At 41.4% G+C, this 23,050-nt stretch overlaps 1 protein-coding gene across 5 annotated transcripts in view; it reads left to right on the top strand.

Moving 5' to 3' along the window:
- The first annotated feature begins 22 nt into the window (after positions 1–22).
- Positions 23–23,050, top strand: part of si:dkeyp-115e12.6 (centromere protein F) — a 29,426-nt gene continuing 6,398 nt past the window's right edge. For 3 of the 5 annotated variants that reach the window (XR_006378875.1, XM_044205118.1, XM_044205116.1), the window contains exons 1-17: positions 23–258; positions 2,659–2,752; positions 2,949–3,126; positions 3,786–3,982; positions 4,522–4,625; positions 4,942–5,006; positions 5,815–6,073; positions 8,698–8,891; positions 12,166–12,291; positions 12,488–12,616; positions 15,757–15,879; positions 16,771–16,906; positions 17,514–19,048; positions 19,787–20,674; positions 20,994–21,340; positions 21,512–21,611; positions 22,356–22,950. Coding sequence is in view for 4 of the 5 variants with exons in the window: in XM_044205118.1 (XP_044061053.1) it covers positions 2,965–3,126; positions 3,786–3,982; positions 4,522–4,625; positions 4,942–5,006; positions 5,815–6,073; positions 8,698–8,891; positions 12,166–12,291; positions 12,488–12,616; positions 15,757–15,879; positions 16,771–16,906; positions 17,514–19,048; positions 19,787–20,674; positions 20,994–21,340; positions 21,512–21,611; positions 22,356–22,950 (4,960 nt within the window). In the remaining variant the exon portion in view is untranslated. The remainder of the gene's footprint in view (positions 259–2,658; positions 2,753–2,948; positions 3,127–3,785; positions 3,983–4,521; positions 4,626–4,941; positions 5,007–5,814; positions 6,074–8,697; positions 8,892–12,165; positions 12,292–12,487; positions 12,617–15,756; positions 15,880–16,770; positions 16,907–17,513; positions 19,049–19,786; positions 20,675–20,993; positions 21,341–21,511; positions 21,612–22,355; positions 22,951–23,050) is intronic. The other 2 variants (XM_044205120.1, XM_044205119.1) reach the window with 2 other exon arrangements.

Here is a 23,050-nt window from a genome sequence, read left to right on the forward strand (position 1 = left end):
CCCCCGCTCCGCCTCGTGCCACAACGACTCTGCTTCTGTCGGCTTGTCAGCTGCACGAGACGCGCGGCATATTGTCTCAGATATGAAAACTGTCAGTTAACGTCAGTTAGCTTTGGTCCTGTTAAAAGCGACCGCTCGCTCGTATAGAGAGGAACCGAAGACTGTCGCTAGTTTTTAACAGCGGTATCAGAGCACCGCCACAGCTCCGTGCGAGCCTCCCTGGCGGCTGGCGCCCTTTGTAACTCTCTAAAGTGAATGGTAAGTAGCTTTAGTGTGGGGTTAGCTTGTAGCATCATTGCTAGGTTAGTTGTCAGTCACTGACCGCTGATGGACAAAGCACTAACAGGAGATAGGAAAGTCTGTCTCAAATGGTCATGGTACGGTTCTGGCTATCTCACTGAAGGTGTTCATGATGGACGTTAAATTGAAATTCAACTTTTTCTTCTTTGGAAGTTGTCAGTTGTCTCTTGTTCTGGTTGAACCTCGTGATCAGACGTTGGTACAGCGCAGGCCAGGGTCCAACTTCTGGATCCCTGCCTCCCCCGTCTGCTAAACTAAACCTGCTCTTAGCTGCTTCATGGGCATTTAGTAAGAAGGGACGATTAGTTTCTTAATTTTTGCAGACATCTCTAAGGCTGATATCTCCAAAACTCACACAAAAACAATCTTAATGTATAAATAGCTCTACAGGTAAGAGGAAAATATGTGCTTTTGATTTTGGGGTGATCTGTCCCTTTAAAGGTGAGAATAATAGCAGAGCTAGTGTGGCAAACATACATCTTTATCGATTCAAGACCAATAATTCTTTTCTGTATGTTGGTGTCATGTAATAAAAAAGCTGCATCCTTATTTATGGTGTCAAGTCCTCCTACCTTCAAGACAATAGTGTCAGGTGGATTGTGTTCTTAAATAGTGTGCACCTGATGTTTTATGTTTTAATCCATTGATGTTTGCATCTTGAGCAATCATACAGCTGTTGTCTTTTATGATGTGATTATTTTGGTTGTGTATAAGACCTACTTTGTCTGGTTCTTGAAAAAAAAAATCAGTGTATAAATGATTAATTTTGCAAGTTTTTAGTGCCTATTTTCTAATATCTCTTTGGTCAGATATGGAACACCTGTCTCCATCTTTTTGTAAAGCATTTTTTTTATGGCATTTTGCCTTTATATTTGAAAATGTACAGTAGATAAACAGGGGAGCGAGCAGGTCAGGATGACATGCAACAAAAGTCACCAGCCAGAATCCAACGAGGGATGTTACAAGTACATAGTATGTGTCCTAGACCACTAGGTCCCGGGAACACGCTGCTTGTCTCTATCTTGATAAGTAAGTGGACTGTGAAAACACCAGTGACAACAATGGAAATAAGTCCAAGTGTTTATTATTCTGTTCCTGTCAAAGTCAGATATGTTGTATTTTATCAATATATTGAAATGTCATTAAATTAGACTAGAGCTGAAACAGTCAGTTAATGGGTGAAAATGAATTGGCTCCAATTTTGATAATTTATTAAGTCAGTTATCCAGGAAAAATGCCAAACATTCTCTGGTCACAGCTTCTCAAATATGAGAATTTGCTGCTTTTCTCTTTGTTATATCGTTGTAAATTAAATATGTTTGGGTTTTGGACTGATGTTCTGACAAACTAAGAAATTGGAGGATGTCAGCTTGGGCTCTGGGGAATTGTGACAGGGATGTTTTTTTTCACTATTTTCTGACATTTTATTGCCAAACCTGTAAATTGATGAATAATGAAAAGAACTGATAGAATAACCAGTAATGGAAAATAATGGATAGCTGCAGCCCTAAACCAAATCCAGCTTGTTAACCAGCATCTTGCTCTAATTAATTCAAGGCTTAGCAAGTCAACCTAATGTAATCACACACACTCACTTGTGTCCCTCTACAAAAGTGTTATTGTACAGTCTTTATAGCCTCTTTAGGTGTTATATGAGGCGTGTATTTAATTAATAAATCTGTCAGTTCAGTAGAGTATTTCTGCATTCTTGTTTTCATGGACAGCTAAACACAGCGACACTGAGCTCCCTCTGAGCTATGACAGAAACTATCTGACTGTAGTTATGGTGTTAATAGCCTTGAGGCTAGAGCGCATGTTCAGAATTAACCTCTACAGGTTTGGTCAGGCCGTCATTTTCAATCAGGCTTTTCTTCATTCCGACACTCACTTTTAACACTGCTTGTGTTTGTGTGTGTGTACATTTGTTGGTTTCAACCCATATATACAAAATGCTAGGAAATGCAGTGTTTGTAGATTTAACTTTAAAACAATTGCAGTACAGATGGGATGTAATTTGAGCAGAAAATGTTCAGTTTTTATGTGAACATGTAACTGTTGTTGCAGAAGTTTGATAGAGAAGGGATTTATTTTCGACTTGAAGTGCTCTTGGAACATTGCAGACGGTCTGTGTTGGAAAATACTGAGTCACGGTTGCCCAGCGGTGACAACCAGCTTCTCCCTGAGGGATCAAAGTCTTAGCAACATAACATAGTCAAGACAGGACACACAGCTAGAGGCACAGATGCTTCAGACATGTTTAGATACACGTGGTATGGCTTGGATCCTCTGTCACAACACAAACTGACAAAGAACTACTTGCACCTTACTTAACAGGCCTGTACTTCCTCTTTGTTTCAGACTGTCTGTGTTGCTGGTTTCTTCACTCCAGCTACTGACTCCCATGGCTCCAGGAACTGTCTGATTCTGGATCTGTTGAGCAGGAATAGGGCAGGTCAGCTGGCACATTATCTCATGGATGCCAAACACAAATAGCCATCCCAAGTTCTCAGAAACTAAGTTGCCTTTTAGAATAGAAAGGAAATGTTTTCTCTAGAGTGTCTTATAATGCAGGCAAGCTAAAAATCCAGAAGGAAACAATTAACTTGTATTTGAGTTTTTGTGGTGATGTTATTTTCCCACCCTGTCAGGCCCAAGCAGAGAGAGATGAGCTGGGCTGAGGAGGACTGGACAGTGGGGCTGTCTGGACGGGTCCTGCAAAAGGTGAAGGAGCTGCAGGTCCATCAGGAGCGACTGTCCAGAGAGAACAAGCAGAAACAGCTGCAGCTGGACAGCATCCATACTAGCCTCGAAAAACAGACTACGAAGGTACAAGCAGCCATGTTGGTTTATCGCTGAAATGGTGCGGTTCCCCACAAAATTAATTGGTATGACAAATAATTGTGAAACATATCATTAGTATATTCGTGTATATAAGTGTTACTGCTACTGTGAAAAACTGAGGTGTTGACATCAAGAGTGTGATGGATTGTGGACAGATTAAATTTATAAAGAACCATGTAATTTGTAAATTGGTTGTTGGACTTAAATTTTGATTGAAGACACAATATTCTCATTTCAAAGTTTTACTTTTAAATAAATATTCTTATCAAGCTAGATAAAGTTAGGTAAAGTCTGTTTGGTGGTGCATATTAAAAGGTTATGTTGCATAGTAGTGAAGTATAGTGTGCCCTGAGAGCCACATCCCAGTCTCAGTATGCCAGTTCATCACATTCTCAATACACTATCATCATGTTTGGTGTGACCTACAGTTAGTAACCTTTATGGTAATACAGTTGAAAAAGGCAAACCTCTGAAAATATTATGTTGTATAAATATTTGCCAACATGTATTATTCTGCCATACATTGGCATAGTTAATCATCTCTGACAGGATTTGTTATTTTCAGTTTTTGTGGGGTTAATATACAGGTTATATATAAATATGTACCTTTCTCCCTCTTCTATCTCCTCCCCTCCCCTGCTCAGTATGAGGAGGTGCGTGGGGAGCTCCAGTCTGTGCAGAGAGAGCTCCAGAGTGTTCGAGATGAAGCCAAGGCAGCAGTGACCAGCAGGGAGCGTCTCACCCAGGAGCTTCAGACCAAGCAGGCCCAAGTGTGCTCTTTCGAGGGCCAGCTAGATGCTGCTCGCACCCTCAACAACAAACTCACCCAGGAAGTCAAAAGGTTAGACCATCTGGGATGATTCGCTTCTCTGTCAATTGCTCTATTTTTTTTTATCTGTCTCAAACTGAGTAGTAAAATACATTTTAATAATCAAATATAAATCCTTATTATTGGATATTTGTAGCAGATAACACTGAAAAAACTAGTCTAGAACTAGAACTAGATAATGTCCAGTGAAGTTATAGCAGGTCAGTGAAAGGAACAGATCAGATCAGCGTTCTGAAGCGATAAAATTGAGATTAGTCCATCCCTAATGTAAGGCTAGTTTGGCATCTGTTAAACTGAGGCTACTATGTCCAGAAAGACACTCAGGGACATCAATAATAATTGCCCATTGTACTTTTTAAATGTTTTTTTCTACATATGGGTTTATTTGATTTATTTGATGGCATGAAACTGTAATAATTGAATGGTGCCATATTACAAGACACATTTGCATTGGACCAAACTTGTTTCTTCCAAACTTTCTCAGTTTCCTTGCCCACACTGAACTCTTTCCCTCTGTTTCTCATTTCTTCATCCCTCTCTCTCTCTGGCAGGTTGGAGGCAGAGCTGGAGAAGCTGCAGAACAGCAACCGGTCAGCAGATACCACTCTGTTTTCTACACCCTGCTGGAATACAACCTCGCCCTGGGAACACAATGGTACAGTCCTGTAACTTTATGACTTCAGTGTTTATTCGCTCTGGTGGTTTCTTCCCTGTCTTTTCATTAATGCACAGTGTAGCTTGGAAATTTAAATGGAAAGACCGCAAGACTCCCAAATGAGCATAGAGGTTATAAATATACTCCCTCAGCTCCTGTCCTTTCCCAACCCTTCACTCTCTGGGGACTGTTGTATTTATCTTTCCTCTCTTGTCAGTAAACCAGTTGGGTTCTTCATAGCTGTTGTTTCTATTCAGCTTAGGTGATTGTTTTTAAGTACTAAGTCCAATCCATATGCTGTGTTTTTGCCCTGTAGGGAGCAGAAAGGAGGAGAGGCCAGGGCATAGAGATGAAGGACAGAGCCGGGCGCATCACATCCGTGTAAGTACCAGCGTGTTTTTATGCTAGCTATGCAAAGGCTAGTTCAAGACCAATATGGGTTTTAGCTTAAAGCTGTAACTCTCTAGTTGTAGGATTTGGCTCATGTCATGTCAGTTAAACAGAACTTCCTTTCATCTTTCTTTAGTTTTTTTTTTTTCATTCTTCGACTGATTAACTAATTAATTAAAACTAATTAAAAAAACAACAGTGCTGTTGTCATGGTCTCCTTGTTTAACAGCAAGGTACATCATCTTCAGCCAGCCAGGTTAAAGGATAATAAGGATAGTAAGGCTGACATTATTCTACGTTTTTCTTATTGTCGGGCAGTATTTGTTAGGAGCATCAGCAGTATTTTCATGGGATTTGTTTACAATAAAAAAAAAATAGAATATCACCAGACTCATCCTTTTTAAGACAAGTTTTTCCTACTTGTGCACTGCTAAACTCCACCTACTGTGTTTGTTTACAGGTGACAAAGTATTGTGGCAGTTTACCTTTACTCTTCACACCTGATCTGTGACTTTTCTCTCAGCTTCTACATTCGTTTTCTCATGTTCAGAAAGTGTTTGTCGTAATCACAAATGTGTGGTGGGGCTCTACAGAGTCTAATTTTTACTCAGGAAGTATCATGAATATAACAGCAATGAGTCTTTTTCAGTAAAATGCTGTTTAAGTCAAAGTGACAGAGCTTGAACTCTAGAGCCCTCTTGTTTGTAAATTGTGCTAAAATGTTCTTTCTAGTTTCACTTCCCTTTCAGGCTCACACCCTCCTTTTTCCCTTTATCTAATCCTTTTCTCCTCCCTTCAGCAGCGGCTGCAGTTCTCCGAAGTGGCCACGTTACAGCGACAACAACACAAAAACACACCCCACCGCCACCCATCCGAACAATCGGACACCTTCTCCACTCCCTTGGCTGCGTTTCCGTGGGAACGGGATGACTCGAGGCCAGCAGCCAGGAGATTATCCCCATCCTCTCCCCAGACGCCCTACGCTGATGTCATCAGTCAAGGCCAGTTGGAGCAGAGGGTTTGTGGGAAGGAGAAGGATTACAGGACAGAGACAGACAGTGAGTGGGGGTGTCAAATGGTCACCATAGTAATATGGCACGACTAGGTGTCGCCCATTTGCAGTTTGTAAATATACTCACACACAGCTCAGCCCAGCAGCCTGTCTCCTAAATCAGGATTAATAAAGTTAGCTGGATAACTGTACCAAGTAAGACTAGGACCCAGCATGGACGAAATTAAACAGACAAGTTTGGGGTTTTACTCATTGCTGTTATCCGTTTAACTCAGTAGCCCCGCTTTGTGAGACACAGACACTTGATGTCATAATTTAGCCTTTAATTTTGGATGTTTGTCACCACTCTGATAAAGGGTTTTACAGACATCAATAGAAACACTGTCAGGACAAATAGGTTTTCAGGTGGTGACAAAGTCAACATTGTTTACCAACCTAATGTCAATAGGAAGGCTGTTCCAGAGCCCGTGGGCCACAGCAGCAAAAGCTCAGTCACAGCTGGTCTTGAATTTTGATTGAGTACAGGCCAGCCAACTCTAGTCAGAATAACTTTTAATAACTAACTATTTTTTATTTGCCAAAGTGTGATTTTGGATGGCTTGAAATGATAAGGTTGGTGTTATTTTATATTTTTCTTATTGTCAACAAATTCCATGAAAAGAGGAAAATAGGGTCTCAGCCCCAAGGCTATTTGTTCGCTACTGAAGACTCAAATCTTTAAAAATGGGTCACAAATATATACCTTTTTTTTTTTTTTTTTTTTATGCTCAGTAATTTCCTAAAATAGCTGGGCAGTAGTTTTTAGAAAATGTTACTCAAACAGGAGCAAATGCATTTATTGGGGACAAAGTGCTAAACGAACTTTATTTGGAATCTAATAGAATGAAGGAGCATGTCACCCAGTGCAACGTTAGTCAATACTTGTTATTGGGATCAATTCATTGTTAGTTTGGGGCTTTTTAATAGAATTTGTTGACAATAAGAAAAATATATAATATAGCTATCCTTTAACCTTTTTAAAAAAAAAAAGGCTCAAATTTACGTATTTCCATCAGGACTGATATACTGACAGTTATTCAGCAATTTTAGTTTTAAGTGTGATCTTGGGCTGAGCAATAATCCTGAATCTCATGTACTCTGTAACCTCAACAACACTTGTTACATAAGAGATTGTGTAGAAGTCACTGGCTCAGCCGGAGACTCGTCTGCTTGCTCCCAGGCCAGCTTCACGATGTAGAGTGGCTCTTAGTACACTTTATAATTGTGATATAACACGTTCCTTTTTCTCTCGGCTCCACTCTGTGTGTGTGTGTGTTTATTCAGAGGAGGAAGGGGACAGTTCAATGTGAAACAATGTTTCTTTTAGCTACTGGACACAGAGGGGGAGGGGTGGTGCAGTGTTTACATTAGGTGTGCTTTTTTTGATGGCTTTTTGCTGCTGTGTTTTTTTACTATGCTCCTCTCCACTGTAATCATTTAAGTCTCACATGTAAACGTTGCTGGATTTTATTCAGATTTGCTTATTAATGGGGTTGTATACAGTGTAAATGTAAAAATTGTAGAAACAGTAGATTCTTGCAACAATTGGTTCTGTTTAGATTGGTAGTAGTGTTTATAATTATATCTGTAAAAGACCAATATTTACTAATACAGATTTTACAATAGATAATAATTATAGATACTTCATTGCTGCTCCTCACTTGAACAGTGTTGAAATATTAAAGCAACAAGAAAAAGATCCAGAACAACACAATGGACAGACAGAAATTGATTTCATCCCTGGCTTTGGAAATCAGTAGCCTGACATTCACAGGCTTGGTGAAAGTATCATACAGAGTTACAACAGCTGTGGTCGTCAATAAACCAGTCGGTATGGACTGACCCCATTTGTGATGACCCAAACTGTGTGTTGCTGCTGTGTTGGTCAGTTGTAAGAAATCAAGGTATTCTTAGTCATGATATCAATGCTCATTTCAGGAAAATAGTTAAAAATATGTGTTTTCCCAGTATTTCCTCTTCCTCGTTGCTTGTCTGTCGCTCTCCACCCACTCAGCCACCTTTCCCCCATTTAAAGTTGAAATCATTCCTACACTGGGTTTCAAATATTTTTTGAACTCTTAATTTTCCTCAAAGATTTTGACTTTGACAATTTAATCAATATTTGTGACTATTGTTTTCTTCTTCTGGAAGAGGATGGGCAGTAATGCAAACTTATAATTTGTAGTAAATAAGGTAAAACTTTCACCAACACTGGTATGGTCCTATAAGGCCTTAAAGATGTGAAAATGTCTGTTATTAGTTAAAAGATATATTTTTTATTATGCAGTCACATGACTGTCTGTGCAACACACCCACTCTGAGATTAATACCACACAGTTTAAAAAACAATGTAGGTACAATATGTTCACCAACAGTTATCTACTAATAACACGACTTCATGTGCCTCAAGAATTGATTTCCCGTTGTCCCTTTTCTTATTCCACCCATAAGTCCTCCATTGATGGTTTGAAACGATGTTTGGTTACATTTATTTGAAATTTTTGGTTTTTAAAATTGTCTCAGTGGTGTACTTAAAGGGTGTTGAGGTGAAATTAGTTTTTCTGAGACCTGGTTTATATCCAGATGAGCTTATTAACCAATATGTCTCTGTGTGTCTGGTCCATCCACCAGTACCTTTATCAGAAGCATGGAGTCGTGTGTCTGCTCTGGAGGAGGAGCTGCTTGCGAAGGCCGGGACGTTAAAGGCGATTCAAAACGAAATGGTGCAAACCAAGAAGGAGCTCGCTGCCAGGGAGCTCAGCATTCAGAGAGCCCGCAACGAACTCAGCCTGGCACACACACGCATGGCCCAGGAGAGTGAACGGGTAAAAACACACACTACTACTGCTGATACAACTGGTGATACTACTGCTGCTACTGAAATCAAATGTGTTTTGTACCAGTGCTAATGTTTAGGGTTGGGTACTGTTAACATTTGAACCGATACCAGTGTTGGTACCTGGAATTCGGTACCGGTACCCAACGGTACCTTTTTTCAGTACTTTACTCTTAACAAAAATGTAATTTCAGTTGTAAAAAAATAAGTCCAAATTTCTCAATTTCAGCATTATTTATTTAGAACATTTTACCTCACTGCCTCACTTAAAGTTTAGTCATCCATGGAGGGTAAGTTAACTTCTTCCCGCAGGCTGCAGGTGTGCTAACACTAGCTGCGGCTACTGCGGGGGACTTGGCTTTCAGACTATCAAAAATGGTACCCTCTTCAGCTTTTAGATATATATGGTGTTTGGCCAGGTGTTTCCTCAGGTTAGATGTGTTGCCCTGGAGAGCTTACAGTGCATCCGGAAAGTATTCACAGCGCTTCACTTTTTCCACATTTTGTTATGTTACAGCCTTATTCCAAAATGGATTAACTTCATTATTTTCCTCAAAATTCTACAAACAATACCCCATAATGACAACGTGAAAGTTTGTTTGAAATCTTTGCAAATTTATTAAAAATAAAAACTGAAAAAAATCACATCGACATAAGTATTCACAGCCTTTGCCATGACACTCAAAATTGAGCTCAGGTGCATCCTATTTCCGCTGATCATACTTGAGATGTTTCTACAACTTGATTGGAGTCCACCTGTGGTAAATTCAGTTGATTGGACATGATTTGGAAAGGCACACACCTGTCTATATAAAAAGGTCCCACAGTTAACAACGCATGTTAGAGCACAAACCAAGCCCTGCAGTCCAAGGAATTGCCTGTAGACCTCCGAGACAGGATTGTATCGAGGCACAGATCTGGGGAAGGGTACAGACAAATTTCTGCAGCATTGAAGGTCCCAATGAGCACAGTGGCCTCCATCATCCGTAAATGGAAGAAGTTTGGAACTACTAGAGCTGGCCGCCCGGCCAAACTGAGGGGGAGAAGGGCCTTAGTACCTTCCTTAGTAACCTTCCAGAAGAACAACCATCTCTGCAGCACTCCACCAATCAGGCCTGTATGGTAGAGGGGCCAGACGGAAGCCACTCCTCAGTAAAAGACACATGACCGCCCGCCTGGAGTTTGCCAAAAGGCTCCTGAAGCACTCTCAGACCATGAGAAACAAAATTCTCTGGTCTGATTAAACAAAGATTGAACTCTTTGCCCTGAATGGCAAGCATCATGTCTGGATGAAACAAGGCACCGCTCATCACCTGGTCAATACTATACCTACAGTGAAGCATGGTGGTGGCAGCATCATGCTGTGGGGATGTTTTTCAGCGGCAGGAACTGAGAGAAAGATGAATGCAGCAATGTACAGAGACATCCTTGATGAAAACCTGCTCCAGAGCGCTCTGGACCTCAGACTGGGGCGACGGTTCATCTTCCAACAGGACAACGACCCTAAGCACCCAGCCAAGATAACAAAGGAGTGGCTACAGGACAACTCTGTGAATGTCCTTGAGTGGCCCAGCCAGAGCCCAGACTTGAACCCGACTGAACATCTCTGGAAAGATCTGAAAATGGCTGTGCACCGACGCTCCCCATCTAACTTGATGGAGCTTGAGAGGTCATGCAAAGAAGAATGGGAAAACTGCCCAAAAATAGGTGTGCCAAGCTTGTAGCATCATACTCAAAGACTTGAGGCTGTAATTGGTGCCAAAGGTGCTTCAACAAAGTATTGAGCAAAGGTTGTGAATACTTATGTACATGTGATTTTTTTCGTTTTTTATTTTTAATAATTTGCAAAGATTTCAAACTAACTTCTTTCACGTTGTCATTATAGGGTATTGTTTGTAGAATTTTGAGGAAAAAAATTAATTTAATCAGTTTTGGAATAAGGCTGTAACATAACAAAATGTGGAAAAGTGAAGCGCTATGATACTTTCTGGATGCACTGTATGCAGTGAGTGTTGTCTGCCTCGAGTTTTGAAAAGTGTAACCACACTTGTGGCTCGCCATTGCTCTGACTCGGTAGCCTTTTTTTTTTACTCAGAGATACTGCCGTAAAGAAAAGCCGTCATTACGCCTGCTTTGCTTTTTAACCCTGAACCAAACAACGGCAGCATGATGCTGCCCCAGTGTGTGTGATTTAGATAGCGGAAAGTACCCCCTCAACGTAGGTGGAGTTGATAGTCATTGTGACGCTATTCCAGCATTTAGGAAATAACACACGGGAGCTTTACTTTAGTCTTGAGAAGCTGCAGCTTTTATTCAATGACAAACTGTAACCTACACTGTACATTTACTGCCAGATTGACAGCTTCACTGCTCACCTTTTCCTTTGCACTGCTCGCAAGTACCGTCACACTCTGCGCCCGCTCTCTTGTTCAACCACACACTCACTACACGCGCACGCGTCCCTGTGACTTGAACAAGCAGCAGTGGTAACGTAGTCTCGCTCTCTCTTCCTCGCTATACTTTACTCTCCCACCCAGATGCGCTCTGTTACTGAAATTTGGCACAGACTGATTTAACGTGAATCGGTACTCGGTAGTACAGACGTAATTCGGTCGATACCCTTAAAAGTACAGAGTTTGGTACCCAGCCCTACAAATGTTCTATATTTCCTGTAAGCTCTGTTGCTTTTGTCACAAAATGGGTGTTGTCCTCATTTGTCAAAACATTTCTCTTTGACTAACCTAAAAAATGACAAACATGTTGGGAATATTTTACTTGTTACAGGATCAGTTATTATCAGGAACTTTGAAAAGGTTGAGCTGGAAAAACGGTGCCCTTGTTCTGACCTGCGCTGTAAAACAATCCAGCTGATATTTTGTGAAATCTAACCTTTTGGCAAACAATGCAGAGGAGAGACTGGGAGAGGCTGCCAATTCTCCCATTAATTGTCTTGTTTAAGAGTAACTATGCTAAGCTCTCAACGTAGTAATGCTTTCCTGATGTTAGAATTTCAAATGCAGATTCTTAATCTGAATTACAAAATTAAAAGAAGTTAATGAAAACAATGTAACAAATGTGTTAAAACACATCACATAAAAGTAAGTTGCTAAAACGGGGTTAGAGAAGTGACTTACATATATAAAGACACAAACATGCTTGCAAATTTGTGCATTTACACTTTACACACTTTATTATAATTGAATATGTGACTAATTGCTGTGCAATAATTGCCTGTTGTGTGTGTGTGTGTGTTTGTGTGGCAGGCATCAGGAGCTGAGCAAAGGCTGAAGCAGCTACAAGAGGAGCTGAAGTGTCAGAGGCAAAATGCAGAGAGCAGCCGACTGCAACACCAACAACGCTCCAAGGAGCTTGAGAAACAACATCAGAGGGTGAGACAGAGATTGCTGGACGGATGAAAGATTGAGAGAAACAAAAGAAGACGCTTCGAGAAACAACTATAGGAAGCAAGAGAAAATTTCAGATTTGTGTCCAACTTGCTGTTTGTTCCATTCCACCCTTGAAATGAATTTATACCATAGTAGAGTTCAAGATAGTGGCTCAGATTTTGTTGTGTGTTGTCTCCAGGATTTGACGGAGCTTCAGAAGGAGAGGCAGTGCCTGGAAAAGCAGCATCAGCGGGAGGTAAATAAGCTCAACCAGGAGCTCCAGCAGGCCAGGACGCTCCACAATGCCCTGCAGGCCCAGGCTGACAAGGTAAACACATACACAAGGTCACAAAATCATACACATGAACAAGGCAAACAAGCCTTCTAATATGCATTTTCATACAAATACATTTGGCAAGATAGTCTTTAAATCAGATCTGTATCAACACTGGAAGCTGAGGACCAAAATGATATTCTGTACATAGTGTTTGTATTTTGGTTCTGCTCTGTTTGATCAGCTATTTCCTGTTTCTCTTTCCTGCTTTCTGTCTCTATCCCTTCTCCTCTCACCCTCTCTGTTTCTCATGGGACTGATATTATTTATACCAAAGGTCAATAAACTTATCTCACTTCTTCTCTTCTCCCACGCTTGCTTCTTGGCCTTGTTTTCTCTCACTCTCTTGCTCTCTGTGTTTCTGTTTTCTCCCCCCTGCCCGCTCTCCTCTCTGCTTCTTCCTCCTCTCCTCTCGGTTTCTCCCCAGTGGAAAGGTTGAGCAGCGAAGGTAATGACCGTGTGACTGCGTTTGACGATGCAGAATGCTTTGGTTATGGAAGAGTGAAACAAACTCGTAACTTGTGTGTGAGAAATACTCACTTCTTACTAAGAGAGGCGTGAAGGCATGGCTACAGGGTGAGGGTGAAGATAGATGGCAAATTTGTATGAAGGTGTGTTGAGGCAAGTTGCATGAATGTAGAGGAGGAGTGTGTTTGTGCTTAAAGACATGGTGTTGTAATTTTCTTTTTATTTGGATTTGCTTTACATGAAGGAATGTTGTGGTATTTATTTTTTATCAGCAGAACAATAATACAAATTTGAGCACAAACTGAGCACAAGAGGGAGCCTCTTGATGCATACCAAAAAAATATTTCCCCCATCTTAATTCCTATGCTTTTAGATTTGTTGTAAAAGTTCATTGAGCATTCATTCTACCCACAATGTCCCAACCTTACTGTAAGCCCTTTGTAAACCACACAGATGTTATTGTGTGTTATATCTGATATGGCTACAGAGAGAAAACACACAGTAGAGGCACAGTTTGTGTTGAATCAAATCACATACAAAATCGGCGACATTCAGTTGCTGATAGTGTATTTCATGTTACCCAAGAGTCCAACTTACACAGCTCTTTGTGGAACTTGTGTTCAAGTTTACATATGCATGCAGTTTCAATCATGAGAAACCCGTAAAACCTTAAGAATTTTATAGATTCTCAGTATGCAGTAAATGGACTGATTAAATCGTTGTCAAACAGCATTACAGCCTTATGTGCTGAAGGAACATTTGCATAAATTCTCCCAAGAAACTAGGGGGGGAAATGGTAATCTCCAAGAAGATTGCTGCCATAGAAAACTCAAAATGATCTGCTGATTTGATTTGCATGTAGATATAATTCATGAGCAGTGTTGAATTGTTGCAGGAAATAAGTAAAAAGGTACACAGTCCCTGCTACTTCTCTAAATAGTGTTGAAGATCTTATGTAATTAAATTTGCTTTAATCTCTAAAATACCTGTCCTGGGCTCATATTAGTGGCAGAAGTTGTCTAATTAATGAAAAACCGTTGTTGTGGGGGTGTTTTAAAAGACAAAGTCTACAGCATTGAATTACCACTGTTAGTTATATTTACCACCTTGTTTACTGTTTCATGTACACAGTACTGTACATGTTGCTATTTCCAACATGACATGAAGGTAGCATAAGACACAAGAATAATGAATCTAAAAAGGCTGAAGAAAGTAATGCAGGTAACAACCCATTTGTTGGATTAGTAAATGTAATTTGATTACTAAAATTGGGTCAGTCACGTTATACAGTACTCTATAGGGGTGTAACGGTACACAAAATTCACGGTTCAGTATGTACCTCGGTTTTAGAGTCACGGTTCAGTATGTTTTTTGTACAGCAAGGAAAACAAAAAAATTATTTTTGTAATTTATTTTGACATTCAACAGTGGCTCATTGGCCATGATTCTTACTGTAACAGTTAATGCACTCTAATGCTGTCATATTGTCAACAAGAAAAAAAAACAAAACACAAATGTGTCAGTAATGCTCCATCGTAAGAGTCTTTTCCTGAACAGCTGCAGCTTGCGCTGGTTTATACAGGGCAGGCACAGTGGACTGACTGAAATGCACAGGTGAAGGCACATCAAGCACTTTGACCATATGCTTAAATTCTGTATTCTCTACCACGAGTATGGTCGCATATCTGCAGCAATAAATACTCCTATAGCATTAGTTATTGATTGGGACGGTCTGAGTCTGCAGTGAGAGGCTGCCTGAATGCTGTGGGGAGAAGGACTCGACTTCCAGTCTGGTTTTGTCTCGTTCCGCCATTCAACACATTCAGGTGATGCCGTCATAAATGACATGTTTGAAGTGTTTCCACAGACATACCTGACTTCAGTTGAACAATATCGGCATACAGTTTGACACTCATAGTTGCCCATCGTAACGAACCGGGAAACCATATTGCTCCCATACAGTGGATCTAAATGTCACGGGAGGATCCTCCAACTCTGGTCTCTCATTTGTGTTTACCATTCAGAGGCAGCGACACTACAAGAGCTTGACTAACCGGGCTAAGCCGAGGTTCCAGGTAAAACTTGCGCTCTAGAATTTCTGTTCGAAGTAGTTTTCCGTGGGAGTAGTCGACATAAATAGACTATTTTGACAGTAATAGTTTGGATCACATGGCGTACCGATCCAAGGAAGTCGCATACTGAACGCCCTGTACCGAACAGTTTGGAACGAATACATGTACCGTTTACACCCCTAGTACTCAATACAAACAATACAAAAACAATAATGCTACCTTTAACACTTTTCACATGTACCATGACATGAGATAATGTGCAGAATTGATGAAGAGTGCAGTGAAGTGTGCAGAATGAGCGCTGGTGCGAAGCCGATCAGCTTAAGTCATCATTACTTTCCACAGAGAGATACAGTGGACACTATGTTAGACACAGCTTATACTGGCTATTGATCACTGATTGCTCTCCTGCTTACCGTTCCCTTTACTGGTCCTGATTCCTGCTACAGCAACACCTATTTATATCTTTTATTTTTTCTTTGTTGTTTTTACCTCCTACCCTCATCTTTTTCTTATATTCTTTCCCTCCAATCTTCTTTGATTTCATTTTTTCCTGTTTTCCAGCAGCTCCTGAGTAATATTATCCTCTATTAGATGTCTCTACAGAAGCAGGCATTGGACAAAGAGTTGGAGACTCTGAAAGAGAAACTGAAGTGGACAGAGGGACAGCTGCAGGAGAGCCAGAAGGAAGAGGCGCAGGCACAAGCCAGACTGACGGTAACAGACACGCACACACCCTAGTGATGGTCCTGAGTCTAGTGATTCAGGGTCTGCATGTGTCAATTATTCATTAGCTGAGGAGTGGGTGCATAATGAACTCCATACATTTTTAAACATCTTAATGTGCCATATGTCAGTCTAAGATTTTGATAAGTGAAGTGTAAATAAATAAGTAAATTGTGGCTTCTTCAATCATCCAGCTGCATTATTATGTTTTAATAAAGGTGTAGCGTGAGAGCATTTCACAGAGCTAAAAAGATGAATTGTCTGAAATAAATTTCTGATATTGCCTCCCCTACCAGTCACTTTGGCAAGGAGTGAACCTTCATATCCTACTGTACTCGAAAAGACCCAACTGTAAAATGCTGAATCTGGATGGTGAACTGCTGAACTTGCACACAAGAAAAGCTAGTGTCGTTATGCATCAGAAAGCCTTTGCTAAAACTATTTTAAAATACCAGACCAAAGCTACAGCCACACTGCAGAGGATGTTTAACAATCCAGAGTAGTTTGTTTTTGACAAACATTCATACAAACATTCCAGGTGAAAACATTAAAAAAACTCTTCTTATATAGTTATAAGTGGCTTAGTTTTAAACTGATCGTGATAAATTAAAGATGTCTTATCACGGACATACATCTGGTAGACATATTTCAGAGAGGCTGAGGCTGTCTGGCTGGTCAACTGACTAATATTTCGAAATTCTGTCGAAAAACAGACCACTGTTATGGATAATGAAGGTTCAGCTGAGAACTGATCACTCCAACTAATCTAAGCACTTCTTTAAAATACCTAAATAAATTCAGTCCTTATGGTAGAATTGAGAGCTTTATTTCATTTGACTGGATTCAGTCCACTTCATTTGTATTTCCTTATCCTCGCATTAGGAAGCGACACGTGAGGCGGAGGGTGTGGCAGTGAGTCTGGAGCAGAGCAGAAAGAGAGAGCGAGCTCTGGAGGAGGAGGGGAGGAGACTGGCAGAGGGGCAAGTTGAGGCCCTTCGTCGTCTCAAAGAACTGCAGGGTGAGGAGCGAGCTGTGGGTGGGAGAGAGGACAAATCCATGAGATTTATCAGTCATGGGATATGTACTGATAATAATTATGTTAATGTGATATGTTTTTGAACTAGAGTTCTTGTAGAGAGATTTTCTTTTCTCTTTCATTCCTCCGCAGGCAGGTCAGAGGTCAGGAGTTGGTAGGGATTTAGTGTCTTTCTGAAAGACACTACAGCAGGGCAAATACTCGTCGACACGGGTTTGAACCAGTATCCTCCAGTGGACCCCTTGTAATTACACTGTCCTGTTAGTTAATTTATAATTTTGTCAAGAAAAAAAATTATGTACATTAATTATTGAAGTGGATGAGCCCTAATGACTGAAGTGCTTAACATTCATGAATGCTGTACAGTACATGCCATGTTAATTCCCTTGTAACGCAGAAGTCTCTTATCCTAGTGCTGCCCCCTGCTGGTCAACGATACACCATCCATTTTCTCAAATCAAAAAAGACAGAAAAGCTCTTTCTTTACAGCTTTTCCTCTGGCCTATTATTTCTTAGTGCATGTGTGTTCTGTAGTTTAAAAAATCCTTCTTTTATTTTGCTGTTTGTATCTCTTTCCTTTTAACTACAGAGCAAAAACCTGCCCCAGCACCCCTTCTACAACCTGTCCAGTTTTGCCCTGTTGGCCAGAGTTTCTCCCCTCAACCTTCTTACTCTCTTCATTCTCGACCGTCAACTCACATCAAGAGGCCCACTGCTGCAACCTTAGCTGAGCAGAAATGGGAAGAGGATGAGGATGTGGATAAGAGAAGGGCAGAGATTTCGGTATCTTACCCCTCTGACAGAGAGCCAGGAGAAGGCATCGACTCAGAACACATCACTGCCCTTATCTCCCCAGACTCTGAGTGTTTACAAAGGGGAGGACACAGAAGAAAAAGTAACTCGGAGGAGAACAAGAGTAGAAATGAGGTGATAGAGTTTGACAGCTCTGGGACAAGCAAAAACTCCACATTTGATCATGTACTCTCTAGTTCCTCTCATTCTGCCGCTGGTACGCCCACCAACACCTCTACGGAAGGTGATCGTTGCAGTTTGATGCTTTCTGCTGAAAAGACACCTTCTCTCAAGTCTGAGCAGGCCAAGGCCTCTGAAGACCTCAAGAGGGAGAATGCCACATTGCGTTCAGAGCTACATGATGCACGCGAAGAACTGCAGAAACGTCTTGAGGACCTGGAAGCCCAACGACGGGCCGAGGCAGAAGCCAGGACCCGGCTCAAACAGCTCAGCCGCAAACATGCCGGCCAGGCTGTGGAGAAGGAGGAGCAGGACAAGGAATTGAGGGCACAGCTGGAGAGTGAGAGGGCTGAAACGGAGAGGTTGAGGAAGGCCATTGCTACTTTGGAGACAGAGATGAAGAGAGGAAGGTTAGAAAGAGAAAAGAATGAGAGAGAAGAGCAGGAGGAGGAGAAATACAAAGCACTAGAAGACCGGGAGAGTGAAATGATAGAGCTTAATATCCAGCTAAAGAAACAGCTAGCGGAGGTGAAGGCCCAGCTGGCTTTAGAACGAGAAGATAGAAAGAGAGAGGAAGAGGAGAGGAACAAAATAACAAACACAGACAGGGATGTAAAGAAGGAGCTGAGCATGAAACTGGAAGAACTTAAAGCTGAATTGGAAGAACTGAAGCGCAGCAGAAACGAAGACTCGCTGGAAGAGGAGAAACTCTCAGTTGCCAACAGCCCGCTGACGTACCTGACTCTCCATGATGATGAGCTCAACTCCAACATGGTTCGCTGTGACAACAAGCTCCTCCCTTCACCAGAACAGCACCTCCTCTTCTGCCAGTCCACCAACCAACGCAACATGCTTGTATCTCAGGCAACAGCAGATCTCATCCTGGAAAAGCGAACAGTGATAGATCCTGAATGCTCACCTCTGTCAGATGAGGGGCAAACAGGTCCAGTGGCCTCTGACCTGGAAGACACCAGACAAAACTATCTGACTGGGTCTTCCCCGTCAGACCACAGAAAGGCACTTTCTGACCTCCAGAAGGATGAACCCGCCCTCTCAGATTCTGCAGAGGTGGAGCACCTGCAGAAGGAGAATGCAAAGGAGAGAGAACGTGCTAACCAGTCCCAGGTTAAACTGGAGGCCCTGCAGAGCCAGGTAAATAATGGTGGATATACAGTTTAGTAATCAGTGTGACCTTGATACTTGGGTTCATATAGAAGAATAGTATTGCAATGTAGATAAATAATATTCAGGTATTATTTAATAGATATTACTGATTTAAAAGGAATTTATAAAACATACAAGTATCTCTCTATAGCTGTTTTATGAAAGAAGTTAGCCACTCAGTGCTGCTATAAAGTAGAGTAGACCTTAAATGCCCCTGAGGGGCCTACAGACAACAGTAAATAAAAAGATTCAGAAAAGTACAGCAATGAATGAAAACAACCAGAAATACGAAAAAGTACATAGGTTAATAACTAACATTACTGTTGGCATTGTTAATTGTTGCCAAAACCATCTGAGCCAATAGCTGTTGGAAATAAAGACCTCATGTATCTGTTATTGCCACCTCTGAGGAAGCAAACCTCTGTCCTGATGGAAGCAAATTAAACTCTTTATGTAAATGGCACTGGGAGTCCAGTAAGACAACCTGAGCTTTCTGTGTGGCCCTGATTTACAAGTGGCAAAGATCATTTAAATGTACAGCAGTGAATTAACGGCATGCATTCACAATTTTTCCTAGTTTTTAGGCTTTTGGAGACTTGTCAACACTGAAACTTCAGCATTCTTTGGTTTGCCTTTTCAAAATGTGCTGTGTAGCTGTAAACACAGTAAAGCTCTGGCTGTAGTGGCTTACTACCCGTTTCTCTTCAATCTTAATTTTCTTCTCAGGTGACACGTCAGACAAAGCAGCTAACCATGGCCTTTGAGAAGCAGAGTCAGCACATCTCTGGCCTTTTAGCTGAGCTGCAAGAAAAGGAGTGTGCCCTCCTTTGCCAGAGAGAGGAACTTCAGCTGTACAAGCAAGAGCTGGATGCACTTAAGGCCCAAAAAGAGGGAGGGGAGAAGAAAAGAAGAGAGGAGATGACAGTCAAAGTGGTAGAGGGTGGGGAGCAGACAGAAAAGACACAAGATGAGAGGTCGGTGGAGATCTCAGGGCTTCAGCCAAGCCAGGAAAAGGAGTGTGCTGTCACATTCCTCACTACAAACTCAATGGCAGACAATGACTCTAATTCACAGAGAGATGCAGGTCAACCAGAGATTGTGATATCTGATGCTCAAAGTCCAACACCTATTACCCACAATGAACCGCTATGGTCAGGGGAACAGCATCTGGGCTCTGTAGACTCAGACAAGACTCAGAGTAACCATGACTCTGCTTGTGTGATGGGAGAGACTGAGTGCGGTCAAGATGGAGGAACAGCAGACTTGGTTGCAGAACTGCTCACTCTCCGACGGGAGAATCAGCTGTTGAAACAAAGAATAGAGGGCTTGACCATCTCAGACACCAGCACCCCAGCGTTACACACTGACAGTGAAAATCATGAAGACCCAGTCAAGCAAAGCCAAAACACAGGAAATGCTGCTCTGTCCTGCTTGGCAGAGCAGAGGTCACCTAGTGTGCCGAATGACATCACCACTGAGGCACGACAGTCACCGCTGCAGAATTTGAAGAGGAGTGAAGATGAAGGAGGAGATTTAGAAAGGGAAGATAGGACTACGGCTGAAGAAGAGCTGGACGCAGTGACTGAGCTTCAGATCAACCGCCTACAGCAACAGGTAGTGAGAGTGCATCTCCTCTTTATATCACAACAGTGATGTCTTACTAAAGAAGAGTGACAAAAATATCTTAAGTTAGTCGCATAGACAGGAAAATTAAATATATAATTTATAATGTAGGCGTTGGTAGATAGACAGTATATTACATCAGTAAAGGAAAACATTAATCTAGTTTCTTTTCCACTTGATGTTTTATAAAATAAAAAGTATAACCAGTTATCTGAATTATTGTGTAAAGATTGACTTGAATATTACTCTTGTATTTGTCCTAAGTCAGTCTGTTTGATTCAGTCTTTCCTGTCCTTCCCCTCCTGTCCAGGTGGTGGAGCTGCACATGAAGGTACGGGCTCTCTCTGAGGAGACCCAGCAGCAGGCAGAGGAGCTTGCTGTGTGGAGACTGGCCTCACAACCAGCCCCAACATTTCACCAGTTCCTTCTCAACAAAGACAACCAGTCTGAGACCCAGGACCAGATCTCTGCTGTCAGACAGTCCCAGTCAAACCAGCAGCAGACTGATGAGATGACCCACATCCTGCCAGGGACCCAGGTTCAGGCGCCTTACCAGGGTGTTCAGGAGAACCCTGGTAATGTGACAGTCATCAGAGAAGATGAGTTACTCCTCTCCTGCTCCTCCAACAAACTACAGGGCCACATGTTGTTCTCCAGGTAACACACTCCAGGGCTGAGGAAGCAATAAAAAATAAGGCATAACTTACATTTGAGGCTATGTAAAGTGTATATGTAAGGTGATTATGTATATTTGTACAGTTTAATGTATGTCTGCATTGGCTTCTCTTTTGTTTATGCTTTGAATGAACTTTATTGTTTTACCACCAGACTGCAGCACAGCAACCTTCCTGAACCAAAGAGTCTACATCCCTCTAAAAAGGCTGCAGAACTTCAGGAATACAATCAGGACACTGCCAAGATTGACAAGGTGATTTTTTTTAAAAAGAATCATCACTCTCTTGTATACCAGACCACCATATGTGTTTTAGGCTCTTTATATCAAAGTGTCCTATAATACTTTAGTAGAAATCCCTTAGTAGCTAAATAAATGCAGTCTGTTTAGAAGAAGTAAGCACTGCATTTGTTTTTCCAGTGATGCTTAATTTTACAGGTCTTTGATTTCCTAAGAATTTCATCAGACGTTTCCTGGAAAGAACTGTGTAATTTGATGCAAATTATAGAGAAAATAGAGACGGGGTTAAATTGGTAATAATTCCAAATCACTGCTAGTGTAACCCAGAGTCGTTTAGTCAGTGCACAGCAGGCCAGCTGAACATGCAAAAATGTGAAATCTGTTTACCGGGAAGCACACGATTCAACATGTATGGAGAATGAAGTTTATAATAATAAATGACTAATGACTGAATTTTTGAGCTGTTTAGGTAAAGCTGCTCTTTCAAGGAAATTACTATTACTATTCCCTATAATTAGTACCAAAGAACACAGTTCTTTTCTAGAAACTTCTTGTGAAATTAAGGACCTGTAAAATAAAGTGTTACTGTGTTTCCTTTTGTATCAAGACTTAAAACACCTGCCTATCCTCTGTACTTGTCTTTACTAGGGAAAATAGAGAAAAATGCTTTAGTTCACAGGTTTGACTTAAAATGATTGGGCGCATATTTGTTCACATATAGGATTAGGCCTTTAATTGTATGTTTATATGTTGACTCAGGAATGTGAAAAAGAGAACCAGGAGATCGTCTTACTTCAGTCAAATACCTGTCAAACGCAACACAAAGAGAAGAGAAAAACTGAAGCTATCCAGATGTCATCTGAGAAAACGGGTCAACAATATGTCACCAAAGATTCCCACAAAGTCTCAGGACCAAAGCAGACCAAAACAGCAGAGTGTTTCATGGGGAATCCTGAGGCCAAACCAGATGCTTTCGGAGCAACCAATGAAATAAACACAACCAATGATTTCTCAGGTAGAAATGTCAGGACAGAAATAAAAAGTGTCAGCAGTCAAACAGAGGAGAGTTTTTATCCTTGCGGTGCTCTAACAGCACCTGAACTCCACTGTGCATACACACAGACTGAGGAGGAGGAAGAAGAAGAAGAGTTAGTGGAATCCCCTCCTGTCTCTCCTGTCCCATTATCTAAGGGGGCAGATTTGGAAGACAAAATGTTGTTTTCAGGTTCCTTCCCCATCCCGGCAGACCCGGCCCGTCTGGCTGAAAGAATCCGCCGTAACAGGACGCAGCTGTCAGCCGCCTTTGACGACACAGAGTATGAACCCTATGGACTGCCGGAAGTCGTCATGAAAGGTAACTTCATTAAGTTTGTGGGGTGAAAACAAGGACAATCTAAAACATCAGGCTTGCGTAATTTTAGGTTTGTGTAAAATTGCACAAATGCACAATTAGT

The sequence above is a fragment of the Siniperca chuatsi genome, linkage group LG8, assembly GCF_020085105.1.
Source record: "Siniperca chuatsi isolate FFG_IHB_CAS linkage group LG8, ASM2008510v1, whole genome shotgun sequence".
In the NCBI taxonomy this organism is placed as follows: domain Eukaryota; kingdom Metazoa; phylum Chordata; class Actinopteri; order Centrarchiformes; family Sinipercidae; genus Siniperca; species Siniperca chuatsi.